This window comes from Oryx dammah, unplaced genomic scaffold, assembly GCF_014754425.2.
Source record: "Oryx dammah isolate SB20612 unplaced genomic scaffold, SCBI_Odam_1.1 HiC_scaffold_26, whole genome shotgun sequence".
NCBI lineage: Eukaryota > Metazoa > Chordata > Mammalia > Artiodactyla > Bovidae > Oryx > Oryx dammah.
In genome coordinates this window covers 75,374,670-75,394,594 of record NW_024070210.1, presented here as the reverse complement: position 1 = coordinate 75,394,594, position 19,925 = coordinate 75,374,670, and the positions used below count along the sequence as shown (strand labels likewise).

The 19,925-nt window shown below is 38.9% G+C and overlaps 2 protein-coding genes across 2 annotated transcripts; both read right to left on the bottom strand.

Annotated features, from left to right (window-relative positions):
• Positions 1 to 869: 869 nt before the first annotated feature.
• On the bottom strand, positions 870 to 7,619 carry LOC120853321 (olfactory receptor 11G2-like). Its single transcript, XM_040227053.1, has 2 exons — positions 7,579 to 7,619; positions 870 to 1,779 (listed from the first exon to the last, which is right to left on the bottom strand). The coding sequence occupies exons 1-2, from the start codon at positions 7,617 to 7,619 to the stop codon at positions 870 to 872; spliced, it is 951 nt and encodes a 316-aa protein (XP_040082987.1).
• A 4,335-nt stretch (positions 7,620 to 11,954) lies between these two features.
• On the bottom strand, positions 11,955 to 17,880 carry LOC120853685 (olfactory receptor 11G2-like). The gene is given in 3 exon segments (XM_040227639.1): positions 11,955 to 12,013; positions 13,930 to 13,994; positions 16,958 to 17,880. Coding segments are annotated over 3 exon segments (1,047 nt in total).
• Positions 17,881 to 19,925: the final 2,045 nt, after the last annotated feature.

Sequence of the window (19,925 nt, the reverse complement as noted above, 5' to 3'; positions counted from 1 at the left end):
CCTAGGATGATAATCACTGCGTTGGGGAGTATGGGGACATGGAGGTATCTGAGAAAGAACAGCGAGAAGGAAGAATAAAGTCTCAACAGAAAGCAGTAGTTTCATTGAACTAAGGATATAAGGGATTTGGTGTTTGTGGCTGCCAGAGAAACTGGTGTTTGAGAAAAAATACTGGAGACAGGAGGACCACAGAGAAGTGAGGGTCAAAATGTGATGTAGTTTCCTTTCTAGGCATTTTTTGATTTCTCAGTCATTTATGTGCAAGATGAGATTTCAAGAAGTCTAGCAGGAAGAAGAAACTGGGAGTTTAAAGAGCTGAGTAGAGGTCTTAGGAGTCATGGGTTTCAGAATATAGGCATAGAAAGTCAGGGCTCTCTAAGGTGAAGGTGTCCTGAAAACAGTTCAGGTGTGAGATTGAAATCTCAGAATGGTCATGTTCCTGACTAAGGATCACATCCCAGAAGTAAGAGCAAAGCTGTTTTAGACTATTTTTATTACACCTTAAAATAAATACTCCTTAAATGAGATCAAAGTGATCTATTTTATTCTATCTTCTGGTAAAAGAAAACTTTCTTTACTACATTATTAAAAACATTTTAAAATATAATGTTCAGCATTTGGTAAAAAATGAGGTATATAAGAAACAGGACAAAAAAAAAAAAAAAACAAACAAGAAAGAAACAGGACAAATGAGCAAGAACCAAGAGAATAAATAAGCAACAGATACGTGTTCACAGGTGACTGGAATTTTAGTCAATATTAGGATGAATGATTATCCAAAGAAAAAAACACATTTTTTTAAAACCTGAAAATGAGGTAAACACAATTTAGGTCTCTAATTGCTCATGAACTCTTTCGATTAACACTTTTTATAGTCTAAGAAATTTCTGCAGGGCCTTTTTCATATCTTTGTTTCTAAGACTATATATTACAGGGTTAAGAAGTGGCGTCACAGCAGAATAAAACAGAGTCACGATCTTCTGCATCCCAGCTTCATGCTCAGATGTTGGGCTCCCGTACATTACGAGGACTGAGCCATAGAACAGTGAGACCACAGCCAGATGAGACCCGCAGGTGGAGAAAGCCTTTTTTCGCCCAGCTGCTGAAGGGACTTTCAATACAGCTCTCAGGACCAGAGCATAGGACCCCATGATGAAGAGAAAAGGAATGATGAGGGGCACAGGACTTAAGGTGGAGAAGGCAAGCTCCATCACAGGAGCTTTTTTGCAGGTGAGTGCTAGAAGAGGACCTGGGTCACACAGGAAGTGGTCAATGATCCTGGATCCACAGAAAGACATTTGGGAGATGATGATGATGGGAATCAAGAACCAGAGAAAACCAAGTACCCAGCAGCTGGTTACGAGATTGGCACAGAGACGTCCAGTCATGAGAGTGGGGTAGTGTAGAGGCCAGCAGATGGCAAGGTATCGATCGAATGCCATAATAGCCAAGAAAAAGCATTCTGTAGAACCCAAGGAAAAGAAAAAGTAAAACTGGAGAAAGCACCCAGAGAAGGAGATGAGTTTGTTGTCAGAGAGGAAGTTGGCCAACATGTTGGGGACAGTGGAGGTGACATACCAGATCTCTAGGAAGGAGAAGTTGGCGAGCAGGATGTACATGGGGGTGTGGAGTCTCTGATCCCAGCACACAGCACAGATGATAGAACCGTTGCCCATGAGGGTCAGGAGGTAGACAGCAGAGAAGAGTACAAAGAGGAAAATCTGCCCCTCCCTGGGACAAGGGAAGCCCAAGAGGATGAAGCCAGTGATGGTGCTGGAGGTGTTGGGGGTGTTGGAGATTTTCATGAGTCTGCGAGCTGTGAAAGGACCAGCATATATCAAATGAGTCTGTATAGAGATATGAGGACCCAAATTTATATTTAAATCATCTTGGAAAAGTAAATAGGGATTTGTATATTAATAGCTATTTTCCCCCCTTGTAAACTGGGTTAACTGTTCTCATTCACATTTTCATCATGGATTTAAGAAAATATTTGATCAGAATTGGTAAACTCTTGAAGGAAAGTGTGGTAGAGGTATTTGAACATTAGACTTTGTTCTTAATAGAGAATCTCACTATCTATCTATCTACTACCTAGCTACCTACCATCCTACTGCCTATCTAATTTCTCAGAAAAATAGGGACAGAAAAGAATAATTCTGCTACATATAAAGGTCATTTGTGGTTTCTAAAAATGATTATAAGTCCAGTACTAATTCAGAGGAATGTAGCTTTTTTATGATCAATTAAAAACAATTGTTACTTATAATGCTTAGGTATTTTTGACCAGAGTTGTTCTGCTGGGGTTCCTGAAATTTCATTTAGGGGTAAGCATCTATTTAATAAATGACCCTTCAGATTAAATATTTAAGCACTGTTTTTATTTATTTTTTTGTGATAAAACATTTCAGTGTAGTATTTCTTCCCTTTCCTTTACCCTCACATCTAATTCATCAGCAATTTCTGCTAGTCTGTCTCTAAAATAAGTCTCATGTCCATTCACCTCTCTCTAATTCAAGCCATCATCTTCTTTTCTTCACTGGACCACTGTGTTACTGTCCTAACTGGCTTTCTTGTTTCTCATCCATGTCTCTCTACAATCTGTGATCCATACCATGGCCAGAGTGACTCTTAAGAAAATCAGATCACACAAATTTCAAATAGCTTTCCAATGCACTTAGAATCAAACAAATTTTCAAACTAGGGTCTTTGAATTGACCCTTATTCATATCTCCAAACTCTCCTCATGATTCTGTTAGTCAAATATACCTTTTCTGTGTCTCTCATGCACATGCATACATACAGAAACACACACTCTGTGTGTAAGGGAGATATACACACCCTCTACTAACACAAATACTGAAAATATAAAACAGGGTTCAACAAACAATGGTGTAGCAGGATGTATTCCATATCCTGTGCCCTACTGATGCTACTGCAAGCTGCATGTGTTTGGACTATAATACCTACGCTAGGCAGCATAACAGTAGAGAGGGACTCACTTTGTAATACTCTGCACCAGGGGTCAGCAAATATTTTCTTAGCTATTTTAGTCTTATAGGCCATATAATCTTTATTATAAGTATTCATTTCTGCTGTTGTATGAAAGTAGCCATAGACACAAAACCTAAATGAATGCACATGGCTGTATTCTGATAAAACTTTATGTCCACAGAAATTTGAATTCCATGTAACTTTGATGTATTACAGAACATTAGTCTTCTATGGATTTTTAAATTTAAATTAAAAAGTAAAAATTCTTAGCTCACTGGCTGTACAAAAGCAGGCCATATTTGACCTATTGCCATAATTTGCTGAGCCCTGGTCAATACATTTATAGAGACAGGAAAGCAAAGACATTCATTTTACTGTAGAACAAAGGAAACTCTTTGGTCCATCGTGTGACCTTATTAGAAATGGAGGAGACCTCTAGAGGGCAGCTGGAATCAGCCTGTTCTGCACTCACAGATTTTTTCTGGACCAGTTTAATTACAAAAATTCAGTTTCCAAAGTCATCAGGATCGCCCTTCTCTTTCTGTTTCTTTACACACACACATGCACTGCTTCCTTCCTCCACACAATACTTCAGTAATATAACACTGGCCTTCTTTCAGCTTCTGGAAGCAGCCAAGTACCTTCCTGACTAAGTGTCTTTCTTCTGGTTGGCCTTCATGGTCGCTGTTAATTCCTACTGCTCAGCACACTATGAGGAAGAGGGTATGTACTTTGTATACGTTTTTTTAAGGAAATGACTCTCTACATTGTGAACAATGTAGAGAATATAGACAGATAATATAGAAATATTTACCAATTACTTCATTTGAGCTTCAAATAGCTTGTGAGATGAAATCTTAGGAAATGAATTATACAGGAAAAGGCTCCAAGTGATCTAGGTAATGAGAGTGCTGGCCCAGACTTGAGATGAATCCATTCAAAGAAGTAATGGAAGCTAATGTTCTGTGTGGAAGAATATGTCCCACCACAAGTGGCTTACTCTCTGTTTCTGGACATAATTATGGTCCCCCAGTTGTGGGTGTTAAAATAGGAGAGGAGGAAGATGGAAGGAAATTCTAGGTTCAGCCTCATAACAAAGTAGCTTGCTGGCTCTAGTGGAGTCCTCTATTGTCTATAAACTTTGTTTTCTTAATTTTTAAAATTTTTATTCTCTATTTTTAATTGAAGTATAGTTGATTTACAGTGTTGTGCTAATTTCTGCTGTACAGCAAAGTCACTCAGTTATACACATATATACCTTCTCTTTAGTATTCTTTTCCATTATGGTTTATCACAGGAGATTGGGTATAGTTCCCTGTGCTAAACAATAGGAGCTTATTGTTTTTCCATTGCTTGAAAAATTTGTTCTATATTGTTTACCCATTCTAAATGTAATAGTTTGTATTTACTAACCCCAAACATCCTGTCCATCCCTCTCTCTCCCTCTTCCCCCTTGGCAACCACAACTCTGTTCTTTTTAGCTTTCTTTTCTTTATCTGAGAAAGGAATAGTACTGTATGATTTTTAATTACTTTTCATTAGAGCATGCTTACTCCTATCCCAAGTATACTGCAAGTACAGATGATATCAAGGCTGTGAGATCTGTAAGATCTAGAAGTGATATTGTAGTTACATCTATCTCTTACATGAGAAAATCAGTTGGATAGATTTTCACTTCTACAAGAAGGGAAAAGATCCAGGCCAGTTCCCTCTCAGGGCAGTTTTACTTTGAGAATATGACAATATGCCCTAGAAAATAAGAAAGATGTGAAAAATGATTCTGTGTGTGCCATCATCATTTCATGCTAAACTTAACTAAATTGACTATGGATGAAAAAAAATATTTCTAACAAGATCGTATTGTTTGTTACTTACCCTTAATTAATTTCCTCCTCTGTACAGAGTAGCTGTGGTTTCACATGGCACAAAGGGGACGCTGGAGCTGTCCAGAGAGGCAGGAAGTGTCCCCTGAATTAGTTGTAGGAAGTGCTGTGGCAGAAAGAGTGGGAATATGCAAATAGTGGTGTCAAAGCTGTGTGATGTATACAGGATGTTTGGAATGAGTCATTAACAAAGCCAAACAAGAAAAACTACATACTCACCTGCATTATATCTTGGAAAGGTTGGGTTAAACTCAATCTTGAATAGTCAGGTCATCAGCTATACTATATAAAATGAAGGAAAGACGTTTCTCTGATATTTTACTTTTTCCTCAAGGCTAGTTTAAGAAGGCACAATGGGGTGGAAGCATATTGGCCTGCTATCGCAATAGCACATCCATCTATTTCATTTAGTTTGGTCAGGAGATAGCACACCTGCCCCATGCAATGCAGGAGACCTGAGTTTAATCCCTGGATTGGGAAGATACCCTGGAGAAAGGAGTGTCAGCCCACTCCAGTATTCTTGTCTGGAGAATCTCATGGACAGAGGAGTCTGGCAGGCTACAGTCCATAGGGATGCAAAGAGTTAGACACAAGTGAGTGAGCATGTGCACATGCACACACACACACACACACACACACACACACACACACACACAAGATATAACATGAAAGACCTGGATGAACTTTTTGGCCAATCTAATATCATATATAGTTACAGCAGAGTAAAGGAACTCTTATTTAGAGGGCAGTAGTTTTTCTAACTTTTTAATATTTACTTTCTCCTCTAAGAAAATAGACAAAGAGGGCAATCTAGACCTGAAGTTTCTCTGAATGTCTGGTCTTTCTGGAGAGGAAGGTTGTCCTTCTCTACAGAAACCACCAAGCAGTAAGGCAGTAGAAATAAGGTGACAATCTTTCTGTGTTTGCTGGAGGATGGAGAGATTCTAAGCAGAGGCTCCAGGGAGTGAGGATCCATGAGGATTAATTTACCACTTCCAGGAGAAGATCTGTGTTAGGAGAATGTTCTTTACTAGTTATTCCCTTCCTCTGGGGCCTGCCTTCTCTGGAGACTCTGATCCTTCGATTTTACCTTTGACTCCCAGTAGAGTGGAAAATGTTACTTTTTAAAGCCCCCCAATTCTCAGGGATGGCAAGAGATTTCATCAATGTGTAAGACAACTCAGATTGCCTATCGGGTGTTAGTAAAGTCTATAAAAATAACACAGTATAGTGGCTATGATGTAAGAAATTGTTCCTGGGCCTCTAGTGAATGCTATCAATTATGAGTTTTGGAAACAGAGCCTCCTTTGATTTTCTAGAAAGAAGAGATAGGTGGGCTGAAGGTATGATGTGACCTCAGCCATAGAGGGCTGTGCAGCTCGTTGCCCCAGGAATCCATTCCCTTCCAGGGCCTCTCTGGTTGTTTTACAGATTTTTCCTTTCTCACTTGTGCTTGAGCCCTGTGAGTGTCAAGCAGATATTTTGAGGGTCCACTTCTCAGGTCTGAGAGAGGCCAGAGCAGAACATTCCTTAGCTCTACTTAGGGGTCGCATCAGGGAGTTGGATCTAAGCTTCCTCATCTTGATGGAGTACAGATGTCTTAGCAGAATCCACTTCTTGTCCCTTTCTCTCCAATTTGTGAAGGATTTTCATGGCAAAGACTTATCAGGTCATTTCACTTCCTTGTTTGAACAGCTTTGTTGTTTCCCTCTGTCCACAACATGAGATTCAAAATTGCCAAATAGAAACTTTTGCACTGGAGCCTTAACCTATTGCTATTGTTACCACTGTTGTTTTTAAATTTTTATATTTTTACCTTTTCTCCAGTATTTCCTGTAGAAGTCCTTGTGTCAACAGTCACATCAAATTGCTTAGATACACAGGGGAAGATCATATATTTTTGTTATGTGAATATTATCTTACCCTCTGAAAAGCAGGCAAGAACCCTCTGCATTGATGTGTGAGAGTTAAGCCCTGTGAAGTGAGGATCCCAGGAGATTATTTATTCACGCAGAAGTAGAGAGCTAACTCACTAAATGTTCTCTTTGCCTTATTTTTTTAAACCTTTCCTGTCATTTTCCCCCTCAGCTCAGACAGTTTCTCACAAAATTATGTTTTTAATTTTAATTTTATTTTGAAACATAGTTGGTTAATGATGTTGTGTTAGTTCAGGTATACAGCAAAGTGATTCAGTTATACATATACATGTATCTGTTCTTTTAAAAATTCTTTTCCCATATAGGTTATTACAGAATATTGAGAGTTTCCTGTGCTGTACAGTAGGTCCTTGCTGGTTATCTATTTTAAATATAGCAGTGTGTACATGTTAATCCCAAACTCCCGGTCTATCCCTGCCTGCCACCCTTCTGCCCTGATAATTGTAAGTTCATTCTTTAGGTCTGTGAATCTGTCTCTGTTTTGTAAATAAGTTCATGTGTATCATTTAAAAAATTTTTCCCATATAAGCAATATCATGTGATATTTGTCTTTCTCTGTAAGACTTACTTCACTTACTATGATAATCTTCAGATTTATTCATGTTGCTTCAGATGGCATTGGTTCCTTCTTTTTCATGGCTGAGTAATATTCCATTGTATATGCATATCATGTCTACTTTATCCACTCATCTGTTGATAGACATTTAGGTTGCTTCCATGTCTTGGTTATTGTAAGCAGCACTTTAATGAACATTGGTGTACATGTATCATTTTGAGCCATATTTTTCTCAGGATATATGCCCATGAGTGGAATTATTGGATCATATCAAGATTGAAGGGAGAAATATCAATAACTTCAGATATGCAAATGACACCACCCTTATGGCAGAAAGTGAAGAGGAACTAAAAAGCCTCTTGATGACAGTGAAAGAGGAGAGTGAAAAAGTTGGCTTAAAGCTCAACATTCAGAAAACTAAGATCATGGCATCTGGTCCTGTCACTTCATGGGAAATAGATGGGGAAACAGTGGAAACAGTGTCAGACTTTATTTTGCAGGGGCTCCAAAATCACTGCAGATGGTGACAGCAGCCATGAAATTAAAAGACGCTTCCTTGGAAGGAAAGTTATGACCATCCCAGATAGCATATTGAAAAGCAGAGACATTACTTTGCCAACAAAGGTCTGTCTAGTCAAGGCTATGGTTTTTCCAGTGGTCATGTATGGATGTGAGAGTTGGACTGTGAAGAAAGCTGAGCACTGAAGAATTGATGCTTTTGAACTGTGGTGTTGGAGAAGACTCTTGAGAGTCCGTTGGACTGCAAGGAGATCCAACCAGTCCATCCTAAAGGAAATCAGTCCTGGGTGTTCATTGGAAGGACTGATGCTGAAGCTGAAACTCCAATACTTTGGCCACTGCATGCAAAGAGTTGACTCATTGGAAAAGACTCTGATGCTGGGAGGGATTGGGGGCAGGAGGAGAAGGGGACAACAGAGGATGAGATGGCTAGATGGCATCACGGACTTGATGGATATGAGTTTGGGTAAACTTCGGGAGTTGGTGTTGGACAGGGAGGCCTGGCATGCTGCGATTCATGGGGTTGCAGAGTCGGACACAACTGAGGGCATGAACTGAACTGATGGTAGCTCTATTTTTAGTTTTTAAGGAACCTCCATATTTTTCTCCACAATGGCTGTACCAATTTACATTCCACCAACAGTGTAGGAGGGTTCCCTTTTCTCCACATCTCCTTCAGCATATGTTGTTTTTGGATTTTTGTTGGTGATGGCCTACTGACTGATATGAGGTAACATCTCATCATAGTTTTGATTTAAATTTCTCTAATAATTAGTAATGTTGAGCATCTTTTCATGTGCTTCTTGGCCTTTTGTGTGTCTTTTTTGTATAGATATCTATCCATTTATGTCCTCTGCCCATTTTCTTTGTTGGTTTTTTTTTTTTATGATATTGAGCTACATGAGCTGTTTTTAAATTTTGATGACTAATCCTTTGTTGTTGGCATCATTTGCAAATATTTTCTCCTATTCTGTGAGTGGTTTTTTTTTTTTTTTTTTTTTTTTAGGTTGTTTATGGTTGCAGTTGCTGTGCAAAAGCTTTTGAGTTTAATTGGATCCCATTTTTTTTTGTTTGTTTGTTTTCATTATCATTTTCTGGGAGATGGTGTGAAAAAGATATTCTTCATTTTACGTCAGAATTCTGCCTATGTTTTCCTGTAAGAGTTTTATAGTATTTGGTCTTACATTTAGATCTTTAATCCATTTGAATTTATTTTTCTGTATGTTGTTAAACAATGTACTAATTTCATTTTTTTTTACATGTAGCTCTCCAGTTTCCCCCGCACCATTTATTGATGAGAATGTCTTTCCTTCATTATATATTCATTTGTCCTTTGTCATAGATTAATGACCATAGGTGTGTGGATTTATTTCTGAGCTTTCTATCCTGTTCCATTGATCTATATTTCTATTTTTGTACCAGCACCATACTGTCTCGGTTACTGTAGCTTTGTACTCCAATCTGAAGTCAAGAAGTTGGATTCCTCCAGCTCTGTTATTCTTTCTCAAGATTGCATTTGCTACTTACAGTCTTTTGTGTTTCCATATAAATTTCAAGAATTTTCTTCTTGTATTAAATGTGAAAAAACAGGATGGTTGTATCAGTACAACATGGTTATTTACCCTTGTGATTACGTGCCTGACTGGGAGCTGTGATGTGCTGCTGATGCCTAGCATCATGACAGAGTATCTTACCATGTATCACTAGCCTGGGAAAAGATCATAATTAAAAATTCAAAGTATGGTTTCTACAAAATGAATATTGCTTTCATCCAGTTGTAAAGTTGAAAAATCACAGGTCAAACTATCATTAAGTCATGGGCAGTCAATACTTAATATTGTAGCATTTGGCAATAAAGCATAAAATTGGGGAAAAAAAAACAAAATAGAAAAAGACCTCCACATTACTACTCAAACATTGCCATTTGAAGTATTTTTATACTTTTTTGTATTGTTTTCTGAAGACTGGATTTAACTTTTCTGCACATGTTGCGTTTACAATATTCAGTTCAGTTCAGTTCAGTCACTCAGTCGTGTCCGACTCTTTGCAGCCCCATGAATTGCAGCACACCAGGCCTCCCTGTCCATCACCAACTCCCAGAGTTCACCCAAACTCACGTCCATCGAGTCGGTGATGCCATCAAGCCATCTCATCCTCGGTCGTCCCCTTCTACTCCTGCCCCCAATCCCTCCCAGCATCAGAGTCTTTTCCAGTGAGTCAACTCTTAGCATGCTGTGGCCAAAGTACTGGAGTTTCAGCTTTAGTATCAGTCCTTCCAATGAACACCCAGGACTGGTCTCCTTTAGGATGGACTGGTTGGATCTCCTTGCAGTCCAACGGACTCTCAAGAGTCTTCTCCAACACCACAGTTCAAAAGCATCAATTCTTCAGTGCTCAGCTTTCTTCACAGTCCAACTCTCACATCCATACATGACCACTGGAAAAACCATAGCTTTGACTAGATGGACCTTTGTTGGTAAAGTAATGTCTCTGCTTTTCAATATGCTATCTAGGTTGGTCATAACTTTCCTTCCAAGGAGTAAGTGTCTTTTAATTTCATGGCTGCAATCACCATCTGCAGTGATTTTGGAGCCCCCCATAATAAAGTCTGACACTGTTTCTACTGTTTCCCCATCTATTTCCCATGAAGTGACAGGACCAGATGCCATGATCTTAGTTTTCTGAATGTTGAGCTTTAAGCCAACTTTTCCCACTCTCCTCTTTCACTTTCATCAAGAGGCTTTTTAGTTCCTCTTCACTTTCTGCCATAAGGGTGGTGTCATCTGCATATCTGAGGTTATTGATATTTCTCCCGGCAATCTTGATTCCAGTTTGTGCTTCTTCCAGCCCAGCATTTCTCATGATGTACTCTGCATATAAGTTAAATAAGCAGGGTGACAATATACAGCCTTGAAGTACTCCTTTTCCTATTTGTAACCAGTCTGTTGTTCCATGTCCACTTTTAACTGTTGCTTCCTGACCTGCATATAGGTTTCTCAAGAGGCAGGTCAGTGCTCTGGTATTCCTATCTCTTTCAGAATTTCCCACAGTATACTAATTCACTAAGTTCTTATCAGCCATTTCCCATAAATACTTCCTAATTGTGGCTCAACAGGAAAGAATCAGCCTGTCAATGCAGGAAAATTCCCTGTAGAAGGAAATGGCAACCCACTCCAGTATTCTTGCCTGGGAAATCCCATGGACAAGGAGCCTGGAGGGCTACAGTCCATGGGGTTGCAAAGAGTTGGACACAACTTAGCAACTAAACAGCAACTATACTTATTCACTAAGTTCTTATCAACATTTTCCCATAAACTCCTCCTCCTGCTGCTGCTGCTGCTAAGTTGCTTCAGTCATGTCTGACTCTGTGTGACCCCAGAGACGGCAGCCCATCAGGCTCCCCTGTCCCTGGGATTTTCCAGGCATGAACACTGGAGTGAGTAATAGCTGGATATTATTCAGCTTTAGAGGTACAAGGGGAATTTTCCCCACTTTCACTCAATAACATATATATGTAAATATATACAACTCTGTTACAACAAATTAATAATGATGAAGAGTGTTAGTTTTGGACTCAGGGAGACTTGGTTGAATCCCTGCTTTCTGAGTTGTTATTAGACTGCATTAATAGCAAACTGTTATCTGTTCTCTCCAGGCCTTAGTTTTCTATTCTGTAAAACAGGTGAAATAGTAATGGCTCATATAATGTCATAATGAAGACTAAAAAAGATAGTATATATAAAATGCTTAACTTGGAAGCTTACATATGATAACCTAACATCAGGAGACACCATAGCATAACAGTTTATCGTATGGTTTCTGGAGTCATAGTTCTTTAATTCAACCTGGTTCCAACACTCTTAACTGTTTGGTAAACTTACTTACTCAGTCAAGGCTTAGTTACCTCATTTATAAAAAGATACTGATGGTGTACCTGAGGCTGTACAATTCTTGAATGGCTAAAGTGGAAGTTCATTTCAGGCACATTGTGAGTTAGCTGGATTTAGTAGAAATGCAGACAATAATTTACTTGATTATCATGATACCTCTATAAAGACTCTAATCTTAAATTTCCTCAGTCAAAACCTTCTCAGTAAGAATATGAAACTTGTTCTCAGTCATGTCTTTTACGGAATGAGTATTAACCAAAACTCATGAATAGTTCTTCCTATAGAAGCGTCCTGTGGAAGACTGGTTTATTAATTATATATCTCTAGCCTACTTTAGAAAATGAACATATGTGGTATGCTTAATGCTGTTGTTTAGTTACTAAGTCATGTCTGACTACTTTGTGAGTCCATGGACTGTAGCTCACCAGACTCTTCTCTCCTTGGTATTTCCCAGGTAAGAATATTGGAGTAGGTTGCCATTTCCTTCCCTAGGGAATCTTTCTGACCCAGGTATCAAACTTGGAGATAATTGCATATTATAAGGCTAAATGTAAGAGCACTTTGTATGGAAACATATATAATAGTGATTTGTTTTTTGAAAGATAATGAAAAAATCCTTATATATAATTAAATATTTTTATGTAATTAGGATCTTGGAGAATAGTATGAAGCATGCATTCTAGGTTGTTATTACTGTTGATCTAGTAGAGATAGGATGTGTGAAAACTAGATTGTGGGTGAAGTGATGTAGTAGGGAGTGGTAAGGAGAAAAATAGAGGAGTCTGTTATAAAAACAGCATGTACAATATCCGACTTGTATAAAATCAACTTATATGAGTGTGTGTATGTGTATAAAATAATACATGAAAGATTGTTCACTTAAATATTAATGGTGTTTACCTGAGGGTGATGGGTTTATATAACTTTTAATTTTAAATATTTTTATACTTTTTCTCTTGTTTAATAATTATAATAATAAGCATTTATTATATATTGAGAAAAGATATAGCTACTTTTTTCCTGGTTCTGGCTATGAGAGCCAAGTCATTTTCCTTTTTTTCCCTTCCCATCCCATTTTTTGAAGTTGATGTACTGTTGATTTATATTAGTTTCAGGTGTACAACATCATGATTGAGTATTTTGAATATAATATACTCCATGTAAAGTTGTTATAAAATATTGGCTATACTCCTTGTGCTGTACAATGTATTCTTGTAGCTTACTTTATACAAAGTTCAGTTCAGTTCAGTCGCTCAGTCGTGTCTGACTCTTTGCGACCCCATAAATCACAGCACGCCAGGCCTCCCTGTCCATCACCAACTCCCGGAGTTCACTCAGACTCAAGTCCATCGAGTCGGTGATGCCATCCAGCCATCTCATCCTCAGTTGTCCCCTTCTCCTCCTGCCCCCAATCCCTCCCAGCATCAGAGTCTTTTCCAATGAGTCAACTCTTCGCATGAGGTGGCCAAAGTACTGGAGTTTCAGCTTTAGCATCATTCCTTCCAAAGAGATCCCAGGGCTGATCTCCTTCAGAATGGACTGGTTGGATCTCCTTGCAGTCCAAGGGACTCTCAAGAGTCTTCTCCAACACCACAGTAGTTTGTACCTATTAATACCCTCCCCTTCTCCCTCCTCACTGGTAACCCCTAGTTTGTTCTCCAAATGCATGAATGTGTTTCTGTTTTTTTACATTCATTCAAAATATTCATTCATTTGTTTTAGTTTTGGGATTCCAGATATATATGATAATACTCAGTATTTGTCTTTCTCTGAGTTATTATGCATAATATCCTCCAGGTCCATCTATGTTGTTATAAATGACAAAATTTCATTCTATTTTTAGCTGATTAGTATTCTATTCTATACACACACACACACACACACACACACACCCCTTATCTTCTTTATTCTTTATTCTTTATTCATTCATCTGCACATCTGCACATATCATGGTAGTAGCCTAAGTTCATTGCTGCTAAGAACATTTGGGTGAATTTATGTTTTTGAGTTAGTGTTTTCATTTTCTTCAGATAAACACCCAGGAGTAGAACTGCAAGATCGTATGGTAGTTCTATTTTTAGTTTTTGAGACTCCCTCCGTACAGTTTTCTATAGTGGCTGCACCAGCTTATATTCCTATCAACAGTGTACAAGTGTTCCCCTGTCCTGGCCACCACTGATTATTTATCTTTTTGATGATAGCCATTCTGACCAGCGTGAGGTGATATCTCACTGTGGTTTTGATTTGCATTTCTCTGAGGATTATGTAAGTTGAACATCTTTTCATGTCCTATTGGCCAACTGTATGACTTAATTAGAAAAATATTTATTCATGTCTTGCCCGTTTTCAGCCAAGTTTTCTGTTTTTTATTGTTGAGGTGACTCAGTTCTTTATTTGGATATTAACCCCTTATCTGTTGCATGGTTTGAAGTATTTTCTTCCATTCAGTAGGGTGTTTTCTCATTTTGTTAATTGTTTCTTTTGTTTTGCAGAAGGCTTTGAATTTTATATTGTCCCATTTGTTGATTTTTTCTTTTGTTGTTTGTGCTTTTGGTACGAATATTATTACTACCATTATCTTGTATTAACCTATAATGGAGTGTAATCTACGTTGTTGTTGTTCAGTCACTCAATCATGTCTGACTCCTTGAGACCCCATGGACTGCAGCAAGCCAGGCCTCCCTGTCCTTCACCATCTCCTAGAGCTTGCTCAATCTCATGTCCATTGTGTCAGTGACACCATCCAACCATCTCGTCCTCTGTTGTCCCTTTCTTCTCTTGCCTTCAATCTTTCCCAGCATCAAGGTCTTTTCTAATAAGTCAGCTCTTTGCATCAGATGGCCAAAGTATTGGAGTTTCAGCCTCAGCATCAGTCCTTCCAATGAATGGTCAGGATCGATTTCCTTTAGGACTGACTGGTTTGATCGCCTTGCAGTCTAAGGGACTCTCAAGAGTCTTCTACAACAGCACAGTTCAAAAACATCACTTCTTTGGTGCTCAACCTTCTTTATAGTCCAACTCTCACATTCATTCATGACTACTGGAAAAACCATAGCTTTGACTATCTGGACTTTTGTTGGTAAAGTAATATCTCTGCTTTTTAAATATGCTGTCTAGGTTTGTCAGAGCTTTTCTTCTAAAGAACAAGCATCTTTTGATTTCATGGCTGCAGTCACCATCTGTACTGATTTTGGAGCCCCCCCAAAATAAAGTCTTTCCCTATTTCCAATGGACCAGATGCCATTGTCTTAGTTTTCTGAATGTTGATTTTTAAACCATCTTTTTCACTCTTCTCTTTTACTTTCATCAAGAGACTCCTCAGTTCCTCTTTCCTTTCTGCCATAAGGGTGGTGTCATCTGCATAGCTGAGTTTATTGATATTTCTCCTGCCAATCTTGATTCTAGCTTGTGCTTCATCCAGCCCAGCATTTCTCATGATGTACTCTGCACATAAGTTAAATAAGCAGGGTGACAATATACACCTTGCTGTACTCCTTTCCCAATTTGGAACCAGTCCATTACATATCTAGCTCTAATTGTTGCTTCTGGACCTTCATACAGGTTTTGTAGGAGGCAGGTCAGGTGGTCTGGTATTCCCATCTCTTTAAGAATTTTCCAGAGTTTGTTGTGATCCACACAGTTAAAGGCTTTGGCATAGTCAATGAAGCAGAAGTAGGGGTTCTTCTGGAATTCTCTTGCTTTTTCTATGATCCAATGTATATTGTCAATTTGATCTAGTTCCTCTGCCTTTTCTCCAAGTCCAGCTTGAATATCTGAAAGTTCTTGATTCATGAACTGTTGAAGCCTGGCTTGAAGAATTTTGAGCATTACTCTGCTACATGTGAAATGAGTGCAGTTGTACAGTAGTTTGAACAATGAATGAAATGTGCAGTAGTTTTATAGTGTAACCTGTAAAAATACTGAATTACTATGCTGTACACCTGAAACTGATATAAGATTGCAAATCAACTATATACCAAAGAAAAAATGGCCTAAATCTATTCTCTGTGTTTCTGCTTTTTCATATCTTACTGTAAGTAAACTCCCCTCCCCCGCCCTCGCCTATGCCCCAGGAATCTGGAGCTGCCTGCATTGAAAAAAAGCAGATCTACTTCCTAGATTTGTGTTTGTACCAGTCCCAGTATTCACTCTTCTTTGTTTTGTGGGTTTTTGCATATTTATCTTATAGATCATCTTCTGAAACTGAGAATAGTAATGAGAATGTCTGGAATCTAAATATAAAAGACAAGAATCTCTGACTATGGTCATGACTAAACAGCTTGCATTAAACTAATCATTTTACAAAAAATAACTATAAATCCTTGACAAAATACATAAAAAGAACATTCTAAGGCACTAGAAAGCAGTTAACACAGAAAAGACTTCAGGGGATACAATTCCAAGAAGGGAGCAACAAGGAGATGAGTTTCACATTCACCTTGGGGGTTTTCCCCTGAGGAATAGCAATCAGTAGGGCAGGAAAATGTAGATAGGAAGGCATAAGGAACGATTGGGGTGAAAGAAGAATATTGTCTCAGCAAAAAGCAGTAGATTTTCCTCAGACTGAACTGAGGAAATAAAGGTTTGGTGCTATAGCCAGTAAGGCAGTTGGGGTTTGAGGAACAAATTCTGGAAAAGGAGGACCACAGAGAAGGAAGATCAAAGGGTAATATAATCTCCTTTCAAGGCATTTTTGATTTCTCAACCAGCCATTCATATACAAGATGAGATTTCAAAAAAATCTAGTAGAAAGCAGAAATTGGGAGTCTAAACAGCTGAGAGATGTTTTAGGAGTCATGATTTTTCAGCGTACAAAGATAGGAATTCAGGGATTGCTAAGGTGGAGGTATCCTAAAAACAGTCCAAATTTGCAGCTGAGATCTCAGAAAGGTCATATTCCTGAGTAAGAGTCACATACGAGAAATAAGAGCAAAAGTGGTTTAGGTTATTTTTACAACATGACTCCTTAAATGGGATCAAACTGATCTGTTTTTACTCTATCTGCTACTTGAGGAAAATTTAACCTTTGTTGCATTACTATATCCATTGTCTTTACAATGTCAAAAATATAATGTGCAGCATTCAATTAAAAATACGGAAGCATATGAAGAAACAGGATAAATGATCAAGAACCTATCAAGAATACCAAACTATCAAGAATAGTTTTATGGTTTCAGAAATTTCTTCAGGGCCTTTTTCATATCTTTGTTCCTAAGACTATATATTATTGGATTAAGAAGTGGGGTGACAACAGAATAAAACAGAGTCACAGTCATCTGCATTCTAGCACCATGGTCAGATGCTGGGCTCCCATACATGACCACTGCTGAGCCATAGAACGGTGAAACCACAGTCAGATGAGACCCGCAGGTGGAGAAAGCCTTCCTTTGTCCAGCTGCTGAAGGAGCTTTCAATGCAGCTTTTATGACCAAAGCATAGGACCCCATGATGAAGAAAAAGAGAATGATGAGGGGCACAGGACTTAGAGTGGAGAAGACAAGCTCCATCACAGGAGCTTTTTTGCAGGTGAGTGCTAGAAGAGGACCTGGGTCACACAGGAAGTGGTCAATGATCCTGGATCCACAGAAGGACATTTGGGAGATGATGATGATGGGAATCAAAAACCAGAGAAAACCAAGTACCCAGCAGCTGATCACAAGATTGGTGCAGAGGCATCCAGTCATGAGGGTGGGGTAATGGAGAGGTTGGCAGATGGCAAGATATCGATCGAATGCCATAATAGCCAAGAAAAAGCATTCTGTAGAACCCAAGGAGAAGAAAAAGTAAAACTAGAGAAAGCACCCAGAGAAGGAGATGAGCTTGTTGTCAGAGAGGAAGTTGGCCAACATGTTGGGGACAGTGGAGGTGACATACCAGATCTCCAGGAAGGAGAAGTTGGCGAGCAGGATGTATATGGGGGTGTGGAGTCTCTGATCCCAGCACACAGCACAGATGATAGAACAGTTGCCCATGAGGGTCAGGAGGTAGACAGCAGAGAAGAGCACAAAGAGGAGAATCTGCCCCTCCCTGGGGCAAGGGAAGCCCAGGAGGATGAAGCCAGTGATGGTGCTGGAGGTGTTGGGGGTGTTGGAGATTTTCATGGATCTGGAAAAGACCAGCAAATATCAAATGAGTTTGTATAGAGACATGAGGACTCAGATTTATACTTAAATAATCTTGGGAAAGATATAAGAACTTGCATGCCTGAGTGCTAAGTCACTTTAGTCATGTCCAACTCTTTGCAACCCTAGGGACTGTAGCCCACCAGATTCCTCTGTCCACGGAATTCTCTCGGCAAGAATACTAGGATGGGTTGTCATGCTCTCTTCCAGGGGATCTTCCCAACCCAGGGATCGAAGCTACATCTTTTATGTCTCCTGCATTGACCGGCAGATTCTTTACCACTAGTGCCACCTGGGAAACCCATAAGGGCTTATATCAATAATTTGTATAACATATCAATAATTTTTTCTTGAAAGATGAAATATTGACCTGGGTTTCCTCTTTATTCTCATTTATATTTTCATCTTGGATTCCATAAAATTTCTGGTCAGAATAGATAAACCCTTCTAGTAAAGTGTTGTAGTGGTATTTGAACATTATATAGACTTAATAGAGAAGACTCTTGAGAGTCCCTTGGACTGCAAGGAGATCCAACCAGTCCATTCTGAAGGAGATCAGCCCTGGGATTTCTTTGGAAGGAATGATGCTAAAGCTGAAACTCCAGTACTTTGGCCACCTCATGAGAAGAGTTTACTCATTGGAAAAAACTCTGATGCTGGGAGGGATTGGGGGCAGGAGGAGAAGGGGACGACAGAGGATGAGATGGCTGGATGGCATCACTGACTCGATGGACGTGAGTCAGAGTGAACTCCAGGAGTTGGTGATGGACAGGGAGGCCTGGCATGCTGCGCTTCATGGGGTTGCAAAGAGTTGGACATGACTGAGCGACTGAACTGAACTGAACTGAATAGAGAATATACATATAAGTATATTACCTTTAAGGCTTCCAGGTGGCGCTAGTGGTAAAGAATCCATCTGCGAATGCAGGAGACATAAGAGACAAGGGCTCAATCCTAGGGTCAGGAAGATCCGCTGGTGGAGGGCATGGCAATCCACTCCAGTATTCTTGCCTGGAGAACCCTCATGGATAGAGAAGCCTGGCATGCTACAGTCCATAGGGTCACAAAGAGTCAGACACGACTGAAGTGACTTAGCATATATGCATACAAATATTACATTTAATGGAGTCTATCTATTGATCTATCTACCAACCAACCTACTGGTCTATTGTCACAAAAATGGAATGAATTTCTTCCACTTTTCAAAGAGGTGACATCATGGCAGTTGTGCCAGAAGTTAAGTCAAACTATGTTGCACATTTATACATTATCTTACAGGGTTCTGATTGATTTCAAGATCAATGTGCAAGATTACTTAACAAAAGTATTCTCATTTAGAACAACAGAAAAAGACATGTTGCAGATATGCAAACTTTAAAAGCTACTCTGCCTTGAGATGCTCCTGCTCCAAGTAGTTACTGGACAGACCTATGTTGCCATGTAACATAAATTAATGGAACTTTTTGAGTTACTTCTTCATGTGACTTTTGAAGCAGCCTTTATTTCAAACTAAATGATTTAAATTATTAATTTCATAATGTTTTACACTAATCATCTGTAATCATCAGATTGCAATCATCAGATCAACTAGAGGAAATTAGCCTTGATTTCTATTGTGTTAAAAAGGCAACCCTAGTCATTCACAGTGGACATGTGTGTAAGAATTATTAACAGAGCATGTGAAACAGGTCTGTACTTACCTGGAACAGAGATATGAAGTTTTACAAGCTGCAGTTATTGATATATTTCTATCCCAATGATATGAGCTATGAATATTACTGATAACAAGGAATTCTAAATATTCAAATAGCAGTGGATTTGTAAGGATTCAAAACTAAAATTTTGCTTATCCTCCAGTAACTACTTGGAGCATCTCAAAGCAGAGTAGCTTTTAAAGTTTGCATATCTGCAACATGTCTTTTTCTGTTGTTCTAAGTCAGAATACTTTTGTTAAATAATCTTGCACATTGTTCTTGAAATCAATCAGAACCCTGTAAGATAATGTATAAATGTGCAATATAAAG

Bases quoted from the DNA above. Each gene is read 5' to 3' on its own strand.
- LOC120853321 (XM_040227053.1), bottom strand. From the start codon at position 7,619: ATGGGCATATATCCTGAGAAAAATATGGCTCAAAATGATAC. The intron at 1,780-7,578 runs ATGTACACCAAT...CACCCCCAACAC, and splicing joins AATATGGCTCAAAATGATAC to CTCCAGCACCATCACTGGCT.